The 18,863-nt window shown below is 34.9% G+C and overlaps 1 protein-coding gene across 1 annotated transcript in view; it reads right to left on the minus strand.

The window, feature by feature from the left end:
- The window catches only part of SNCA (synuclein alpha), a 41,564-nt gene extending 28,071 nt beyond the window's left edge, over window positions 1-13,493 (minus strand). The window contains exons 1-4 of the mRNA XM_072405565.1: window positions 12,998-13,493; window positions 12,232-12,377; window positions 8,181-8,222; window positions 6,951-7,096 (exon numbers count right to left, since the gene is read on the minus strand). Of these exons, the coding sequence (XP_072261666.1) occupies window positions 6,951-7,096; window positions 8,181-8,222; window positions 12,232-12,352 (309 nt within the window). The 5' untranslated portion in view covers window positions 12,353-12,377; window positions 12,998-13,493. The remainder of the gene's footprint in view (window positions 1-6,950; window positions 7,097-8,180; window positions 8,223-12,231; window positions 12,378-12,997) is intronic.
- Window positions 13,494-18,863: the final 5,370 nt, after the last annotated feature.

Here is an 18,863-nt window from a genome sequence, read left to right on the forward strand (position 1 = left end):
GAATCCTTTCTAATAATGACATAGGTCACAGTTGGTAAAAAAGACAACAGCACAACAGCATGGCCAGCTTCGGTCCATACAAGCCCTCAGGTCAAACATTAGCTGGGTCAAGTGCAATTAAAAGAGGTCTCAACATAAGCTTAAGGGTCAAATAATGGCTAATATTGAGCTCTCTAAATTTATATAATAAAACAATAGTTAATGGTTTGCATGGTTTGAAGATAACCTTTTCATAAATTAGTAAATTCTTCTTTTTCAAATATTGCTGCTTCTTTCTGCTTAATGCATCTGTTCAGTTTAGTCCCACTCCCACCCCAACTGCTGCTGATATCTCTCTGTAATAATTTGCAAGGCCAAATGGCAGGCTTCTGTTGTCTCTGCTGCTATGCTGTTAATGATGAGGTTAGCAATGGTGAAATGCCGATCATCTGCTCTTCAATTGAGCTATTATTTGTTAATCTAAAAGGCATGCTTACAAACATTCTTGGTCTAACACCAGACAATTCATACTAGTGATGTCATAATGTCAACTATCCCAACATACATGTGACAGCTAATTGAAGTTTATGTCTTGAGCTTCAGCCTAGAAACTCATTTATTTCCTAACATTTAACAGTGATTTATCAGCCATGTCTCTAAATGTTTCTCTACTGATAAATTACCCAACTAGTTTCTTGTACATCACATATCAGCTGTTCAATGCCAAAAGTACAGCAGTCTGGATCACATGGTTTCCAGCAGAATAAAGAACCAATATTCAAACAACAAAACTGTTCCTTTGTGTAACTTTCACAATGGATACAGTAAAGATGGACTACCAGTAAAATTTCCTCCATTCTACAAGGGTTTATTGCTAATTTTTGTCCAGATTATCAGTTTACTTACCTTATCTCCCCCTCACAGCTGGTGTTCTTCTCTTGTTGGGAGCAGGTTGTTGGCGTCCTCACTTACAATGCAGGACTGCCAATCCTTCATTGTATGTGATGACATCAGAGTGGCTGTTACTGAAGTAGTAGTAAAGGGCAAAGGCTTCAGGGGAGCAATCGTGCAGCTAGAAGCATGGCTGCAGAACTGAGGGTCAAGGTGAATAAACTGTTTTTCTCTTTTGTTTATCAAAACTCAGTCCTTAATCCTTACTATGCAGGCAAAGCTCCAGTTCAAGAGCAACTTTGGATTTTCCCTGGAGTTAAGCTTTATTGCTGACCTCTAGACCAACCAACCACAACTGTGTTTGTGTAGAACCCTAGTGTTTATCCAGTGGTTGTTATGGGTTCCTTTACTAACACTATAAAAAGACATTCTTTTACAGTTATCACAGTAATGGGAGCATTCTTTCTGCTAACCCTTAATAATTTTTATTTTACTCATAGGTTTCCTGAGACCTGGCGTTAATTTCAAGGGTTCCCCCCAGGTAGAAAGGTTGAAAATCGTTGCTCTAGACTAATATAAAGACACAAATTATTGTGGTTCTGTTGTCAGTAATACACTATTAAAGTATTTTTTAAATGCAAGCAGTGTGAAAACATGATTTTGTTTGGGTTCACCCTTTGCTGCACAAGAGGCTAATGCTGACACTTAAAATATGAACTCATCTCTATATATATACACAATCATTTTTCTTCCTTTTTCCACTTATTTGTATTCATCACAGAGCTACAGCTTTTGTAAACTGGAACAGTAACATACCGTCTCACTTCACTGAACAATGCAGACTTTTAGCCAAATGATATCCAAAACTCACTAGCATACTAATTTCAGACATATCCCTGTTATAGTATAGTATTTAGTATATAGTAAGTACTGTATGCCATCAACAGCCATATTCTGTGATGGCTTCATTAAATTTACATGTAAATGATATTGAACATTGTAAGTGCTAAAATAATTTAGTTAATAGACACTGATATTCTAATTTAAACAAATAAAAAGTGGTGGATTCAATTTTTTTAAATATAATTGATAATAAAGCTAGCCATTGGCCATAAATAAAAGGAAAGGTCCTGTATTCAATATTGCATCATTAAATGTATTTTTATAAATTTGATTAGAGTAAGCACCAAAATTTCCCAAAGATATCAACTTCTTGCAACTTCCTGTACAGTAGAATTCTGGTTGAGAAGGGAAGTTCTAGAAGCGAGCCAGGTATGCTACATGTAAATGTGCTGATGAGTAACATGCTAGAGAGATGACTTCTAATCAACAGGTTGGGTCCAGGGAGATGTCACCACTGCAGTAATATTCTATACCAGGGAAAGATGCATAATTCTTTGGACTGTGCTGTGCAATTCTCAGGATTAATTTGACCCAAATACAAATCATTTGGTGGATAAACAGCTAAGGTCTTTCTGTGAATTCACAACTCAACCTTTTTTTTTAACTGAGGAAAAAATAGGTCCTCCTTCAGGTTGTAAAACCTTGCAGAGATTGGAACCATCAATACTCCAACTTACAACACTCAACACAAAAACTTTTGTTAGGAGTTAGGCTTTTTATTAGAGACAAAACAGTGTAAAAAATATGTTCACAGTGGATGTGCAGTGCTGATCTGGACTGCACAGTGAAGATCTTTGTAGCAAAGCTGGAGGTATTAGCTATGTGGGCTAAAATGAGGGTTGGGAAAAAACACCCAAATTCAGATTTAGGTTTGTAAAACTTTGCTATTTTGCATGTATGAGAACTGAAAAATGAAATGGTAAGGAGTCTTGTATGTTAAAGGAAAGATAAGGTATATTATTGGCAAGTGTTCAAGATTTTTTCTAGGGCCTATTCACGCATAAGAATTGTATGCTGCAACACTAACATTGATTTGTGTTGACACACGTTGAGGTATGTCAAAATGATGAGATGAAATGCACATTGATACCCACCAAATGGAGCAGGCTGCATTTTCTTGCAGTGCAACATACATTACAGAACAAAAGGATCTTTAAAGGTGCATTAGGGTGTCATCACATGACTAAAGGATTTGTCAATTCCTGCCCCTCAGGATTTTACTATGACTACCTAATTTAAATTGGTCACAGCAGCCTTTTATTAAACAATCAATAAATTATATTACTTGAAAATGAACCAAACATAAACAACTAGTATTGACAAGAAAGGATCTTTGTGTGTTTACTGATCATAACACATAACTCAGTGCCACCCAGCCCCTCTTCACTCCACTGGTTTAAGAACATTTTTAGGATAGTAAAAAAAGCCCTAGGGTTCCAAAGAAACCAGGTTGAGAAACACTGCCTTGCATTATCTTAACCCTTTTATGCCTTCTTTGTTCCCTTAGTCATATAGCCCCTCGGTCCATTCCCGTCTCTGGGGCTAGCTATATTTAACACACCAATGAACTCAACCTGTATCATTGTGTTGCAGGAATGTGTGTTGTGACGTGTGTTACCCTTGCATACTTATTCAAATGAGCCCTAACAGTTGTTTTCATTATTGTATTTCTGTATATCACTGGACATACTAAAAACTTTAAAGTAATGGTTTCAATCTAGAGTTAGAGTTGTTATACATTGCTAAGATGTCACTCCAAACATTTAAGGCTCAAACATTTTTTTAGTCAAAATGTAAAAATCAAAACCAGCTGGGTGTATGTACAAGTACAACTTGCTTGCAGTAAACTGTAATGATGTTTGCTGCTAACAAATAGAGACACCGCCTTGCTCATCTATAGCTACAATAATGAGGCACCAGAGAGTGATGTATTGAGTTTAACGGATAACTATGTTGCAACAAATACAAGAAGGTTAATACTGGAAAATGTTTACTTTCCCTGTATGTCACCTGGAGCTTTCTATACTGTATGGTATATACTTTTTTCCTATTTGAAATCAACCTCAGGTGTAAACTGACAAAGAACAGTTTCCACCATGTCATTATTTATTTAATCAAAATGAAGACAACATGGAGAAGCCATATGTGTAAGTGAGTACACCTTATGATTTAATAGTTTGGTGAACCTAACTTTTGCAGCAATAACTTGAAGTAATCATTCCCTGCATAATGTTATTAGTCTCACACATTATTGTGAAATAATTTTGGCCAACTGTTCTTACAACATTGCTTCCATTCAATGAGTTTTTCAAGCATGATTTTTTTGCACAGCTCTCTTAAGGTCCCATTACAGCAAATTCATTAAATGTGGTGCTGTGAATTAGGGCCAAACATTTCCAATTTGCTCTCTTCTGTGTACATATTGGGCCCGATTTATTATTGCTCTCCAAGGCTGGAGACATACACACGCACACATATCACACACACAAATAATCATATATATATATATATATATTTAGAGAGAGAGAGAGAAAGAGAGAGAGAGAGTACTATTAGTATTTACTATTTGGAATGCCTTGACATAAGAATAAACAGAAATTTCAGCTTCCAGGTTACTGTGGAATGTTGTGAGCAGTCTTCACACATTGGCTGAGACACTCCTTGTGTTAGCTATGTTTTCTCTCTTTAAACTTCTGATGGTTGCTCATTTTTCTTTACTGAAACTATGACATCATTAATTAATCCTAGATATTGATTGTTTATCTGGATATCACCATGTATCTATTACCCAGCCCTCTTTCTTTTCCCTGCCACCCCTGTCCACTAATAATGGGGAGAACTCCTCCTGATAATTTAGTTGTAAGTGGGGATAGTGGCATTAATTGACCAATACATACATGCAAACAACAGGTTGATTCATGCCCCATTTGGCTGTAGGCCTGCACTAGAACACATTACAAAGCATCTCAGCCTCCTCTGTTGACCCAGAAAGAAGTTCTGCTAAGGGCTTTCAAGTGTAATGGAGGCCAAAGGGCATCAAATGTGATGACCACTTTTCCTATATCAAATAAAATGTTTAATGTCTAACTAACCTCAGCCCTTGAGGATATCTTTAAGCAATTACAGAGTTGGGGACCGGTAAGGGATGCAGATAAGGTTGTGGACACTTTTGGGGCTGACAGAAAATAGCTAACAATAGACACCCTGGAGGCAATAAAGGAGAGAGTATATCTATATCTAAAATATATTTTGTCTATTTCTCTGTTGCAGCCTCAGGTAGTAGTAAAGCTTGTCCATTCTAGGCCTCTGTCCATTCTATCCATAATACATATCTAGGGTATAGATATACTTCAAATCCTCAAAGATAGATCAAGATGGATGAACCCCAGAATTTAGGGGTTGTTGGGGTCCATGTTCACAGAAGCAGCTTAAATAATGTTTTGCAGGTTACTAAAAACAAAACCAGGTTTTAGCAGTGTCACTTCCTGCAATGGCCATTTGCTGACCTTTACGAGAAATATTTATCATGGAACTTATGTCAAGATTCTAGAACCAACAGATGGTAAGGCTCATGTTCATAATGGAACAATTGCCCATACACATACCTTGCAAATGGTGACACGTTTTAGATTATGCAAGACTTCCAGTGAATCCCCTTCTTCTACAACAGCCTGGACCCCAAAAACCTACAACATTCTGCATAGAACAAAGTGTCCTCTAAACAGTAAGCACCTTCAACAGATTTCAAGAAGACACCTTCATGCATGTAACTTGGCTGACAAATGTTCTTTTTGCATTGAGCTCACTTATAATTATTGATATTTTCTGTAAATAGGCATTATTTGGCTCACTTGGTTACAAGGTACACTTGGTTTTCATTACAAATGTGTCTGTCATCAATGTGATTATCATCACTGAGACCTGTCATGATACAAAGGGTCTGATTTATCATAGCTCTCCAAGACTGGAGACAATAGACTATCATGGGTGAACCTTGGTGATCCAGTAAACTCGGAATGGACCTAGTCCATTAATGAAAATATTTGCCAAACAAAAGTAAATGATTTTAAGAAATTCTGGATCACCAAGTTTGCTTTGATAAATAAGGCTCATACAGTATGCCCTGGATTATGAAAATCTGTGATTAATAATTTAATAGTCTGTAAATTTATAATTTTCCTGTGCATCGATTACAACAAGTTTGTCAGTCTTAGAAGAATATGTTTTAACAATATTGAAGATACTCTAATGTTAAATTACATTGAGGGTGCCTCAGCAATCTGCACTTTATACTCTTTAGAATTCCTTGTCCGATTATGCACTCTTTGGTATAAAGTTTGTGCTCATCTGCCCATCACACACACATGATTCTACACACATAGGGGGGATACTTAGCAACTAGCAAACTTTTTTACACTGGAGAAGAAGGTATAAAATGTAAGGGTTCATTTGTTAAACCATGTTTATTTGTTAAACTCAATTCAAAGCTATTTGAAAAATGGGATAGTAATGTGAGTGTTTGTTATTGTTGGTATTATTATTGTAGTGCAACTAGGACATAGTATCAATTTTTCTTTCCTGAAGAAGCAAATCTTTTGAAACGCGTTGAGAGATAAATGAGCCCACAATGTGCATTGTGTATGTCCAATAATGTTGACATATGCATTATTTTTTTACATAAAAAAATACGATTTTATCAATATGTTTGTGAAAATCTAATGATAAAAATGCCTTAAAATTCTGTAATAACGTTTATTTAAACATTTTTACTATGGTAATTACATTTTAATGCAGAATAATAAAGCAATGACACAAAAATGTGTTCCCTGATATATGTCTAGCTTACATATATCATCTATAGACTGTGTATACCTTTCATCCGTCATTGTTTTGACCCAGATAAAGCTGAAGACATACAGCACTTGACAATTCTTTGTATGGTATTGTATTGTTGTCAATCTGTTGTTGACCTAGATGAGATTTTTCCTCAACAACTGTAGTTCCTATTTGATAAATGAGGTTAAGCCAATAACAAATATTTTAGGTATTTCTCTTGGGTGTTTCAATTGGGGTTAATTGTGAACTAATAAAAAAAATAATTGGGGATATTTATTGTCAAGGGTATTGTATATCACGTATGAGGTGAAGTATCTTAAAACAGATTAGGCTGTACATACCTGTTTACCCGACTGGTCTTTCTTCATCAGTCCTGTTGCAGCAGCAATGTTTCCAGCACCCTCAACTGTTTTGTGTGCTACAGCAGTCACTCCAGTAACTACTGCTCCCCCCACTTGAGAAACTTGTTCTTTGGTTTTCTCAGCCACTGATGAAGATATATATATAGAAACGAAAAATCATTGAATTTCGTTCAGGCATCCTGACTTTGAAATGCATGCTTTTATATATATATTCTGTACAGTACTATTAGTATTATTGATATAGATTCATTTGATCAATGTGACTATCTAAATAGGTCATTAATATATTGGCCCTGATTTATTAAAGTTCTCCAAGGCTGGAGAGAATACACTTTCATCAGTGAAGCTGGGTGAACCAGCAAACCTGGAATGGATCTGGTCCAGGATTGAAAACATTTGCTAACAAATAGCCTGACTTTTAGGAAATCCATTACAGGTTTGCTGGTTACCTAGCTTCACTGATAAAAGTGTATTCTCTCCAGCCTTGGAGAACTTTAATAAATCAGGGCCATTAAGTCAGAACTCAGTTATTATGTGCTTTGAAAGGCAAAGTAACTTTGGATAATTTAAATTGTGAATGTCTAACTTCAGTTCTCAAGGACCGGGATCTCTTCACTGTTTTAGTATTTCAAGAACAGACTGCAGCAAATTTACAAAGATTCAGTCAGGAAACTACTGGAGTCCTTTTTTAGGTTAATAAAAGATGGTTTCATATTAACTGCAGAATTTACCATTACGTGGAATACTTTTGTGAATCCAAGTAACAAAAAATAGTCATAGGGTGATGTTACCAATACTGAAAATTGATGCAAGCTAACATATACTATAAATATTTAGTTAATAATGGTTGTTAAGCCATAAAGTTAAATGAGTAGTTTATTTTTATTGGGAATACAATGCGAACTGTGATAAACTGTGTCTAGCCCCCAGTCATCAATGAAAGTCCACTGATGAGGATATTTATAATGCCACATGGCATTACAAAACAGTTCCATGCAAATATTGATCAAGACCAGTTCTCTTCACTATAGTTTTCATATCGAACCACAATAGGTGTTCTAGGGTAAAATTATCATTAAACAAATCAAATAAGTCACCTTGAAAAGTCTTATAAAATAAAGTGGATTTTATTTTGTTAAATCGGATTGTTACCATTCTGTTATTATCATGCATTAGAAGGGGACATAGAAAAAGAATAGAGTACAGTACCTGTTGTTACTCCATGTACAACACCTTCCTTTGTCTTAGAACCTGAAGGAAATATAGGTCAAAAGTCAACACAATTCAAAAAACAAATAAGCTGATTTAATTTTATTAATGTCAAATAAAGTTTACAGCCCAGTGTATAAAACTGTGACTGTACATTTGCAATATATCTTTACTGAAGAAATGGAGAAATGAGTGAACTATAACAGTTATCTTGAACTTCACAACGATGATGTTGTCATCGTTCTAGTCCTTCCACTATTTCAGTGTTGCTCCACCAGGATTCAGTAGAACCCGAGTTCCTCCAGAGGTTGCTATGGGTTCCTTGAGTAATGAGCAATTTGTGCCTCTTAGGTTAGTCTAAATGACACCAATGATCTTTAAGGATGACATTCTTTCTAATAGCTAATGTAAAACTTATTCTTCCTACACACTATTATATTGTGAGCTGTGGATATAGTAATTATAGGAGGAGTTCACTGAAGACATGAAAGTTAGTTCAAGGGGTTCCCCATGGTAAAAGGGTGAGGACAGCTGCTATGCTCTCTTTAGCTATTTATAAGATGGCAGGCCTATTGTCTGACTGGATCCTAGTAATGTCCCCACCTTCTTATTTGTTGTGCAGGTGAGTACAACAATCCTTTATGCATCCCAGTTTCATACACAATAAAAAAAATACGTTAGCTTTTCTAAATAATTTCCAGGTCTTGAGGAATGCTTACTAAAACCACTTTTTGGGGGGTCAATGGGAAAAAAGCCTCTCACATTGGTGACCAGTGGAAAGAATGTCCTAGTGGTGCTTAGATTACTGACGTTAAAAACACCTAAAACATAATTAGAGACATGGAGTTGGCTCTACTAAGTGGCGTTGGTCCCAGATCTCTGCAGACATCATCAACTGGGAGGTCAATCAGCCACAGTTGGTGGAACCCCTAGTATAGGCTTGAGGAAGTCTGGGGTGCCACAAAACCCTTGTTGAGAATGATTAATTTACATTATACTGTATTTATTTTTGTTTTCATCATTGAATTAGCTTTAAATAATTAAAGAGCAAAACAACAGGCAATATCTGGCCTGTAAAGAAATAAAATGATGCAGCCTATCAATATAATAATAATAGGACCTAAATTGCTTCCTGTACTTTGTTCACTGACAAAGGTGACTAAAACATAAAGACACATGAGCATGTATGCTGTAAGTCGTGTATTTTTGATCAAAATGATTCCTTTACCATGCTTTAGCTTCTCAGCTTGACGTCTTGAATTCTGTATTAGCTCTTAATATCACACTTCACGTCTCATTTTATGACTCATTTGTCATCCTCACTCTTTATACTGAATCAGATTAACAAGTACAAGTGCTGTCCATCTGTGGTGCTAGAATTTTGCTCTACTGAAGCCCTACTTCCTGGCAAGCTTACATAAAAAAAAAAAACTCAATTTGAGAACATTAATTTCGTCTTTAATATGAAGAGACAATTTTGCCATACCAATGCATGTATATTGTGATATCAATAGTTTTTTATGGTTTAGCTTAGAAAATATCTTTATAATGCTAATATCACAGCAATATGTATGCTAAGGGGGATCAGTCTTTTACATGATAATATATATATGGCAAACTGATAAACTGCATAAGGCAAATCCTATTCTAGCATATTCTTGTACTTTTCATAGGTTTTTGTATAGATAAAATCTAATTTGGAAACCTATTTGTATTCTATTACTCAAAGATGTAGTTCACTTAACTTGATAAATCAATATATCATTTAGCATAGCTCCAACCTCATACTACACATCACTCATGGCATATGATGTGCATTCACCATAAAATTAAACTCCAGTCAAACAGCTAAACGCATAAATAATATATATCTATTGGATTTAATTTACTTGCCAAAGGATTGGAATTTATGTCTGTCCATTCCTAGGAATTTTATATTTCCTCATACAACACTGAAAAGTGGATTACACATTTTATTTGTGTTGGAGTAAATGGACAGAAGTAGACTGGCAAGCACATCTCTCTGCTCACTTTGCTCTTTTCTAATCAGCACAGTCTTCCCTCTACTAGAATAAATGCTGAACTAATAAATGCTAACCACTGTTATCTCTATTTATATCTGCCTAGAGCTTGGCTTTATGTATGGTAATATATTCTAACAACAGTGGATTAATGTTATATTTGTATCGTATTGTATTGGCACCACTCAGTACAGCTTTTCAAATCCTAGGGTAGAATGTGCTCGTGCCACTGTGAAGTTTGGTATTTTGCTGCAACTGTACTCAAATTGGCTTATTGTAGCATTACAGCATTTCTGTTTCCAGATTGCTAGTCTTGGGAGCATTTCCAACATCTACCAGGCACCTCCACACATCGACTTTAAAAGGATGTACTAAGCCATAATTCCAAGTTCATGTTTTATATGTGTAAATTTGGTGGGAACGTTGCATACAACATTTTGGCCATGTTTTGTCATTGAAAGCATTATTAGTGTGGGACAAATGGAGTGCCTTGTGAAGTCACCCTGTTTTTGTGAGCCCTTATCCTGCATTTATTCAGAACCTATTACATTAGTACACAGACTCTAATGCACTTTATTCCAGCACTACTGATTGCCCTCATCAAAGAGGCTACCTTTCCAAAAAGTCACCATTATGCTTCTCCAGAGAAGTGATGTCCCTAGCAGTGAAGCTGAATGTTCTCAGTTCTGCAGCCACAGAACTAGAATAAGATGAAGCTTAAATTGGCCACAATTGCATGCACACAGATGGCATAAGCATCCTTCCTTTACACACATACACCCACTTATACAAAGAGGATATATTATGTTTATACTACCCTTGAGTGCTATGTACCCCCATCCATTACCTACGTATCACAGACCCACAATAAGAATTTTTCACATTTTTAATGTTTCTAAATCTGTGTACGTGTTAAAAAAAAGCACTTTTATTTTGCCACTCTTTACATATGTTAAAGTGAGACGGTATATACTGTAGGTTGGCATATAAGGTTTCCTAACCCTTCTATTAAATGTGAAGTTGACCATCATTGCCAACTTTAACAAAAATGACTAGTGTTCGATTACTGCAATAATTTTCTCAGTGAATGTACTGTTAAAAAAATGTCTATATTACTATCACGTTTAAAAAACAAAATTTGTCTCCCAGAGCATTGTGCCTATAATGCTTAAATCTGCCATACTATTAGTAATAGCTGAGTATAATGTAGAATGTATTGAAGAGATGTTCAACCTTGGCAGCATGAATAATGACACACCATATATCTCATTGATCCTGGTAATACTAGATGATGCACAGAACTAACATTAATGCCTTTGTTCATTAACCTATGTACTGTAATAGCTAGTAAGCTGTGACCTTATTTACACATATCCATATCCAATTGATTGCCCAGATCAGGTAATACACAGACAAAGGCGAGAGAATGGATATCAGGATTTTTTATAATTTAAAATGTCTCTTTAGAATCCATGTTGAAGAAAGATAATATCCTGTAACTGCTTTCACCATAAGATTTTAACCTTTTTTCAGGAAGCCTTCAACATATCTTATGTGGTAAGCTTTAGATCATGCTGCCTCTATAGAAATTTTCGGATAACATAATCTCTCAAAATGCTCCGCATTGACAAGTGTGGTAATGTTTAGTGACAGAGATAAGTCATGCAATAATTAGGAATGGAAAGAGAGTGGCCATCTGTTTGTTCCTAAACTGTAAAACAAATCAGAATATATATATATATATATATATATATATATATATATATATATATATACGAATATAGATATATAATGGCACCAATTTGCCTATTGATATTAGCAAATAAACTCACGTTTTTTTTCTCGAAAAAAAACATTTATTTACAAATGCATTTATTAAGATGCATTTGTCAAAACTCCAAACTACTTTCAAATATATGGGAAAAGAATATAAATGCAAATTGCATTCTTCAGATCCCACAATTCTTGAGGGAAATCAAAAGCTGTCCTCAATGTAACAGCTGACAGTTTATTGATTAGTTTGTACCTACCCACATAAAGGACGCCCTCTTTTGTCTTTCCTGCCGCTTCCGCCACACCCTGCTTGGTTTTTTCTGCAGCTGCCACGACTCCCTCTTTAGCTTTGGAAAGACCTTTCATGAACACATCCATGGCTAACAATAGTGCTTTACAAGTGCTGTAAAACATAAATCATTCATGTGAAATCACCAGCAATGACCTCTCTAGGAGCACACATAATATTATCTACAGTATAGTAAATAGTCTATCTATAGGAACGATTCCAGTCTATTCGTTTCCTGATATTTCACATTCTCACCTAAACACCTCTCTCAAGTACTTCTGACACGTATGGTCCTTTTATACTCCACCTACTGTAGTACAACATGTCATATAACCATACAAATATAATTACATAAAATTAAATTGACAGCAGCATTCTTTTACTAGGAAAATATAGGGAGGCACAGTTATGCCTCATATTGATTTTTTTGTGCAACAGGGCTTAGCAAGTAACAAAAAGATATAATGAAAACTTTCATTTTATTTTTTTTATATATATATATATATATATATATAGCAGGTAATATGGTTTAGTATTAAGGGTGAGACAATTATTACTCAATCTTTTTACTTTTACTTTGAACATATGGAACAAAAACAATGAATAACAGTGTCTATATGCAATCATAATCCATATCCCTCATCCCCCTCGAAGGAAATATTTCTCATATTTTAAAACATTTTGGAATATATAACATGCATTGTGGCAACATGCATATCTACATTAATACTTACGTGAGTGAGCCTTTGAATGAAGAGCTTCCGGTAAGGATAACACCTGCTTTTCCGAAGCCAGTGATATAATACAAAAAGAATCAGTTCATGCCACTTAAATAATCCCTGCACATTCTAAAGCAAACACCTGATTGAATGTAGACTATTCAACCTAGTAAAATGCAGCTGGTAAAGATTTTAAAATAATAATAGTATAAAAAAAATTAGGAAGAAGGTGCGAGAAGAAAAAATGGTACAGAGATGACTTTTACTGTAAAGGAGTAGCTCCTTCGATTGACTAGTCTTCTATTCATCCCCAACACCCTCTCCTTCTCCCTCCTCCTCTTCCTTTCTACATGCCTGATTTGCCAGTGCGAAAACTGAAAAATCTCAGGCAACCTCCCCAAGCTGGACCACTTGTAAGCTTACTGCTCCTCTAGCAAATAATGCAAGCCATTATCAGCAGGATTCCTCCAGATTAAAGACTTCAGGTCACATCAGAAAATGATTGCTTGGATTTTGCTAATTAGCCATACACATACAGAGATGCAGAAAGCACATCTGTTCAGAAATGGGAGCTAAAAAAGCACTGGATATATCAACCACATTAAATGCACATAAACAGCTTACTCAAATAGGCAGCTGGGGGTAGTCACGCTGTGCTAAATTATTCATTGCCAAATAAGTGATTGCACAATAAATATTTCTAACCACAAGCCTGCAGTCACTTAAGTGTTAACAGATAAGCATCAAGTACAATAATTTTATTTATGACCATTAATATTACTACAGAACAAATATGTAAACACGAGATATGTTGTTTTATATTATCTATATTTACTCTTCTCCTTCTTTAAATCAGGGTTCATTGATCTACGATGAAACCCTTTATTATTTTTTTTTTATATCCAGCTACAATCTCTTGATTGTAGTATCACTAAAGAAAATGTATTTGTAAAAAAAGAAAACAGGTAAAAAAAATGCAAAGAATTTAAAGATAAAAAGAAAGCATATGAAACAGTGTGCTTGTTGTGAGCTTAATAAAATGGCTGCATTATTATGCGCATACCAAAAAGATATAACAGTCTAATAATCAATGTTTACACACAAGATTTAACCAATTGTCATGTTAGATTCATTAATTTTTAGTATACGATTCAATTAGAATAATGAGTGAATCTTGAATAGAAACACATACTGTATATAACACAGACCCTATATAGAATAAAAAATAAAATGAGGATATCTAAAAAACTTATTATGCCATCTGAAAATATTCAAGCATAGTAAATCTTTTCTTATGTCCTTTCACCTAAAGCTGAAAATCAGGGTAAACAACTATTGTCTAAATACAAGAGGCATGTGTATTTTTACTAGAACCTTCATGTCCTTTGGGGATTTCCATCAGCTGTGTTCAGTAATCCAGCAAGAAATCTCCTGCACTTTTATCTGGGTTTACAAAGGCATTTGGATCACACAGATTGGATATCTATCAATTTTAGTTCAGCTTAAATGACTAAGTCTAAACCTTATATTGAGCCTAAATCTATCTGAAACCACTTACCATAACCTATTAGCCTTAACTGAAACCATCGACCTAACTGTTAACCTGAGGTTAAACCTATAAAACTTTAACCTTGCCTAAGGGTTGCCCTTTCACCAAGATTTATCCCTATTGGGGGAGGTACAACAGATAATGTCATATGGAATGGGCGTCAGGGCTGCAAAATAATTAAGTGTAGGGGAAGGGGAAGCTGCCAGAGAGCATGGAGGGGTGCACAGCCAAGTACAGGGGGTTGGGGGAACAGAAAAAAGAAAGAGTGTGCCTATATCTTTACTCACTTTTTATATATATTTTAAGGTAAAATGAATTCCATCAAATATTTGCATGCATACTGTGTTGTAGGATATGTACAGCAAGTTTGTTTCTCAGTGATCAATAACATTTTGCTTTCTACTGAATCCAGTGATTTCCTACAAAATAAATATTTTTTATGGGTTTCATATTAATACATCCTCCTAACAGAGAATAGATCTTTGGTTTCTGGCATCACAGTTCTGTTTTGGTATCTTTCAGGTGAGGCTATGGTGAAGCTGCTGTAAGAATACTGAACAAAGGCTTTGTTTGGGGATTATATGATATATGTTACTAAGAAAAACAATAAAAAGCACTATTAACTATTCACTTTCACTATTCAGTATTCACCTTCATTCTGGAGAATGTTCCACAATACTTATTTTACATCACAAAAATTCCCCAAGTCTGATGACCAGCCTCTTTCAGTTCAGCGCTGCTTTATCCAGTTAAGACATAAGCAACCCAATAAAAGCCAATCTCCCACATAGCAAATGATTTTTAAGAAACCAATTCATTGTTTTCTGGATCACCCAGGTTCACTGATGAAAGTATATCTTCTTCAGCCTTGGAGAGCTTTAATAAATCAGACCCATTCTTTCACCTCCTATTAGCATGTTCTTTGTTGGCAAATAAACTGACTGGACCATTCTGCTTCTTCCACCTTCATGTTCTAGTTCATCTCAATTGTGTTTGGTAAAGTTGAATTTAGGGTTTTATGCAAATCACTGGCATGTCTCTGCACTGAACATAACACACAGGCTTTGCACACAGGGGCATAGTAATGCTGGAGCAAAAAGGGTCTTTGCCAAACAGTTGCTAGAAATTGGAAGAACATCAGTGTCTAAAATTTCTTTGTTTGCTGTAGCTTTAACTGTAAACTTTACCAGAAACACCCAAACTAAATGTCCACAAACTTTAGGCTATGTCTGTAAATGTCCACAAACATTTGGTAACATGTATTTAATATCCAGTCATTCTGTGACACAATTCTAAATATTTGGAGAAAAACTACCCAAATCCCCACAAATGAATCTAATGATATTGTCTAAATGTCTACATAAAGAATTGAGAAAAGATTGTTTTTTTTAAAAGATCTTCAGTTGGCTTGTTATCACCAAGCAATTGTGGCTTTCAAGGATTTGGACGAGTTTTGGAAGAAACAACAATGAACGACAGTTGTAATTATTCCGACGCAAAATCATTTCAGGCTTCTGGAAAAAGTGATAGCCCAGTAGCTGTAATATATATACTGAGTAGGTACAGCAAGCATAGTCCATCATATGAATTACATTTTATTGTGTGAAATATTTTATTAGGTACAATAAATGAATAAACGGATTATAATATGGAAAATTGAAACACATTTTTACTGACATATTACCTAAATGTACGTGGCTTAGAAAAATAAGTAACTCGACTAGCAATGAGCAAAATGCCTAATTAAGATTTGCCTGAATTGTGGCAAAGGTAGTGTAGCTTTTGTAAAAAGGCAAGGTAAAATACACTATAGTCCATTGGTGTAAGGTAAAATGAAAGTGATGTTAGGTGTTTATTAGGAATGCACAGGGTTTGACATTGTCTCTGGTACAAAAGCTTGTTTCAACCATACTGGACCTATTCTTGTACTAAAAAAGGACACCAGTTCAAAGCATGGTGGTGGTGGTAGCATTTGATATTCCTTGCATAAATCAATCCTATGGCCTATGTCAACCTCTATGTTTTTTGCCAAGGTTTGGTAAGGTGCAAAACTTTAGAAACATGACATGATATTTGTAAAAGAAATACAGAGGAAGTGAAACATTGAACAAAAAAAAATTAAGTTGTTTTTGCAACAAAATTGATTTTATGGATTTCTTTTGCACATTCCCTACAGGAAACCCTATTGCCAGACCATTCATTTCCATAAAAATCTTCCAAAGAAGAAAGAACCACAGATACATTTATCAAGTTTTATGCTTGTCATTTACCTGTAAAAGCCTCCCTTGTGTAGACATCCAAAAGGCCTAGGACCTCTGCTTCTTTAATGTCAGAAGACACAAAGCTGTCAATCAAGTAGCATTCTATAATATTACCCCACACTTTTCCCTAGCTGCTCCATAAAAGGTTAGCCAGCATAGAGAGTAATATAAGAAAAGAGGGTTATGATGTGCAGAGAGGTAAGGGTATGTGTGGGGAATTTACTCTTCTTTGAGTAGTCTTATTTTCTAGCAAAATCAAAGGCACATTGCAATCAATAAAACACAATTATGGAAAAGAAAACACTGTACAAATACTGGATTTTTAGCTCCTTTACCTACATTATTAAGTCAGTGGTCCCTTTAATCTCCCGAACATTTTAATCACACCACATGTTTTTAAAGAATATGGTTCCTTTTAGATCAACAACATTACATGAAAAGAAGAAGTTGTTATCTGTTCCATTTACCCATTTACAATTTATTATTCTGTTCCCTATGAATCAATAATACGTTATTGATTGCTTCTGTCATTGCATATGTACATTTTTATATGCATTTGCCAAAAATTAACATTTGCTTTTATTTCTACCACTGTGTATTAACCACCTGGCCATTAAGCCCGAGCATGCTCGGGGTAAAAACTTTTGCAATTTTCGTTAACCCTGAGTTTTTCTCACCAGGTGGTTAAATGTAAACAAATGTTATATTGCAATCCGATTGTCATACATTGTATGACAATCGGATTACAACTAAAAAGAAAATACTCACCCAGTGTCCGCAGCTCCTCTTGCTGGCATCTGCAGTGAGATGTATAGCACAATGCAGAAATCCTACATTGTGCTGTGCTTCTCTCCGGAGATGTCAGCAGCTTCCAGCATCCATCGTCTCTGTCTGTGTCTGTGTGAGCTGGGCAGGGAAATCCCCTCTCACATCACTCGGAGGATGAGTCATCTTCCAGTGATGTGATTGGTGAAGTATGGGGGTGTGTCAGGGAGGGAAATTTAAAAGCAGAGTACAATGTAATCTGCTTTTAAATGGTTTTTACAGTACAAAAACACCACACAACATGAAATAAAAATAAAAGTACATTTTTAATTTTATTTTACATTGTTGTCTATTATTTCATTATTGTTTTAAATTATTATTTATATTTATGTATTATATTTTAATTTATGATTTTAATATAATAAATAAATATAATTATCATACCCGGGAGTTAACCCTAAGAATTACAAGCCCACAATATAAACAAAAATTTCTATGCAAAAAAAAATAGGATAGGATTTTATTAAAAGTGCATTTTTTTTTTTTTACATGATTGTGTGTTTCAAACTTTTTTTTATATTCATGATATTTACTAGACCCTTGTTCGGACATATTTCTGTAACTTACAGGTCTAAAATGTAAAAAAATTTCATGAAAAACAGTGTAACGCTTTTGGTACAGAAATCTAGACATCAGTGTAACGCCCAGGAGGTTAATTATCACCACCATTATCATAAAACTATTATTCTTAAAAAAAAAACATTATAATCTACTATTTTAGTAAAAGTATCACTGATACTGTTGTTACTTGATAATTGTAAAAGCAATTCAGCAATTGTCTGTGGACTTTGTGATGTGCTGCGTAATATGTTGGCACTTTATAAAAACTAGTTATTATTAATATTAGTATTAATAATTGTCACCACTATATCTGTATTTTGATACAGTCTACTTAACTACATAGGATTATTACTTTTAGGTTGTGAATAGAACATACTGTGGATTTGCAGCATTATAGGGTCAATATGTAAAAAAAGTTATTTAGGAAAATAGATTTATCAGTTTTATTTCTAATAGATTCTGAATCTGTAGGCACCAGCATCCTGTCTTCAGATTGCTGACACAAAAAAAGTCAAAGTGTTGCAGTGGAACCAGTAACTATAGATGTGGAATCTTCCAAATACAATTTCCAGTATGACTCTAAGTCTTCTGCAACACATCTTTGATTGATCCTTATTATCCTCGAACAGTGCATTATTGTTTCCCTTAATAATTAATTTGCATGCATTTCATACAAACCAAATGC

The sequence above is a fragment of the Pyxicephalus adspersus genome, chromosome 3 (genome assembly GCF_032062135.1).
Source record: "Pyxicephalus adspersus chromosome 3, UCB_Pads_2.0, whole genome shotgun sequence".
NCBI lineage: Eukaryota > Metazoa > Chordata > Amphibia > Anura > Pyxicephalidae > Pyxicephalus > Pyxicephalus adspersus.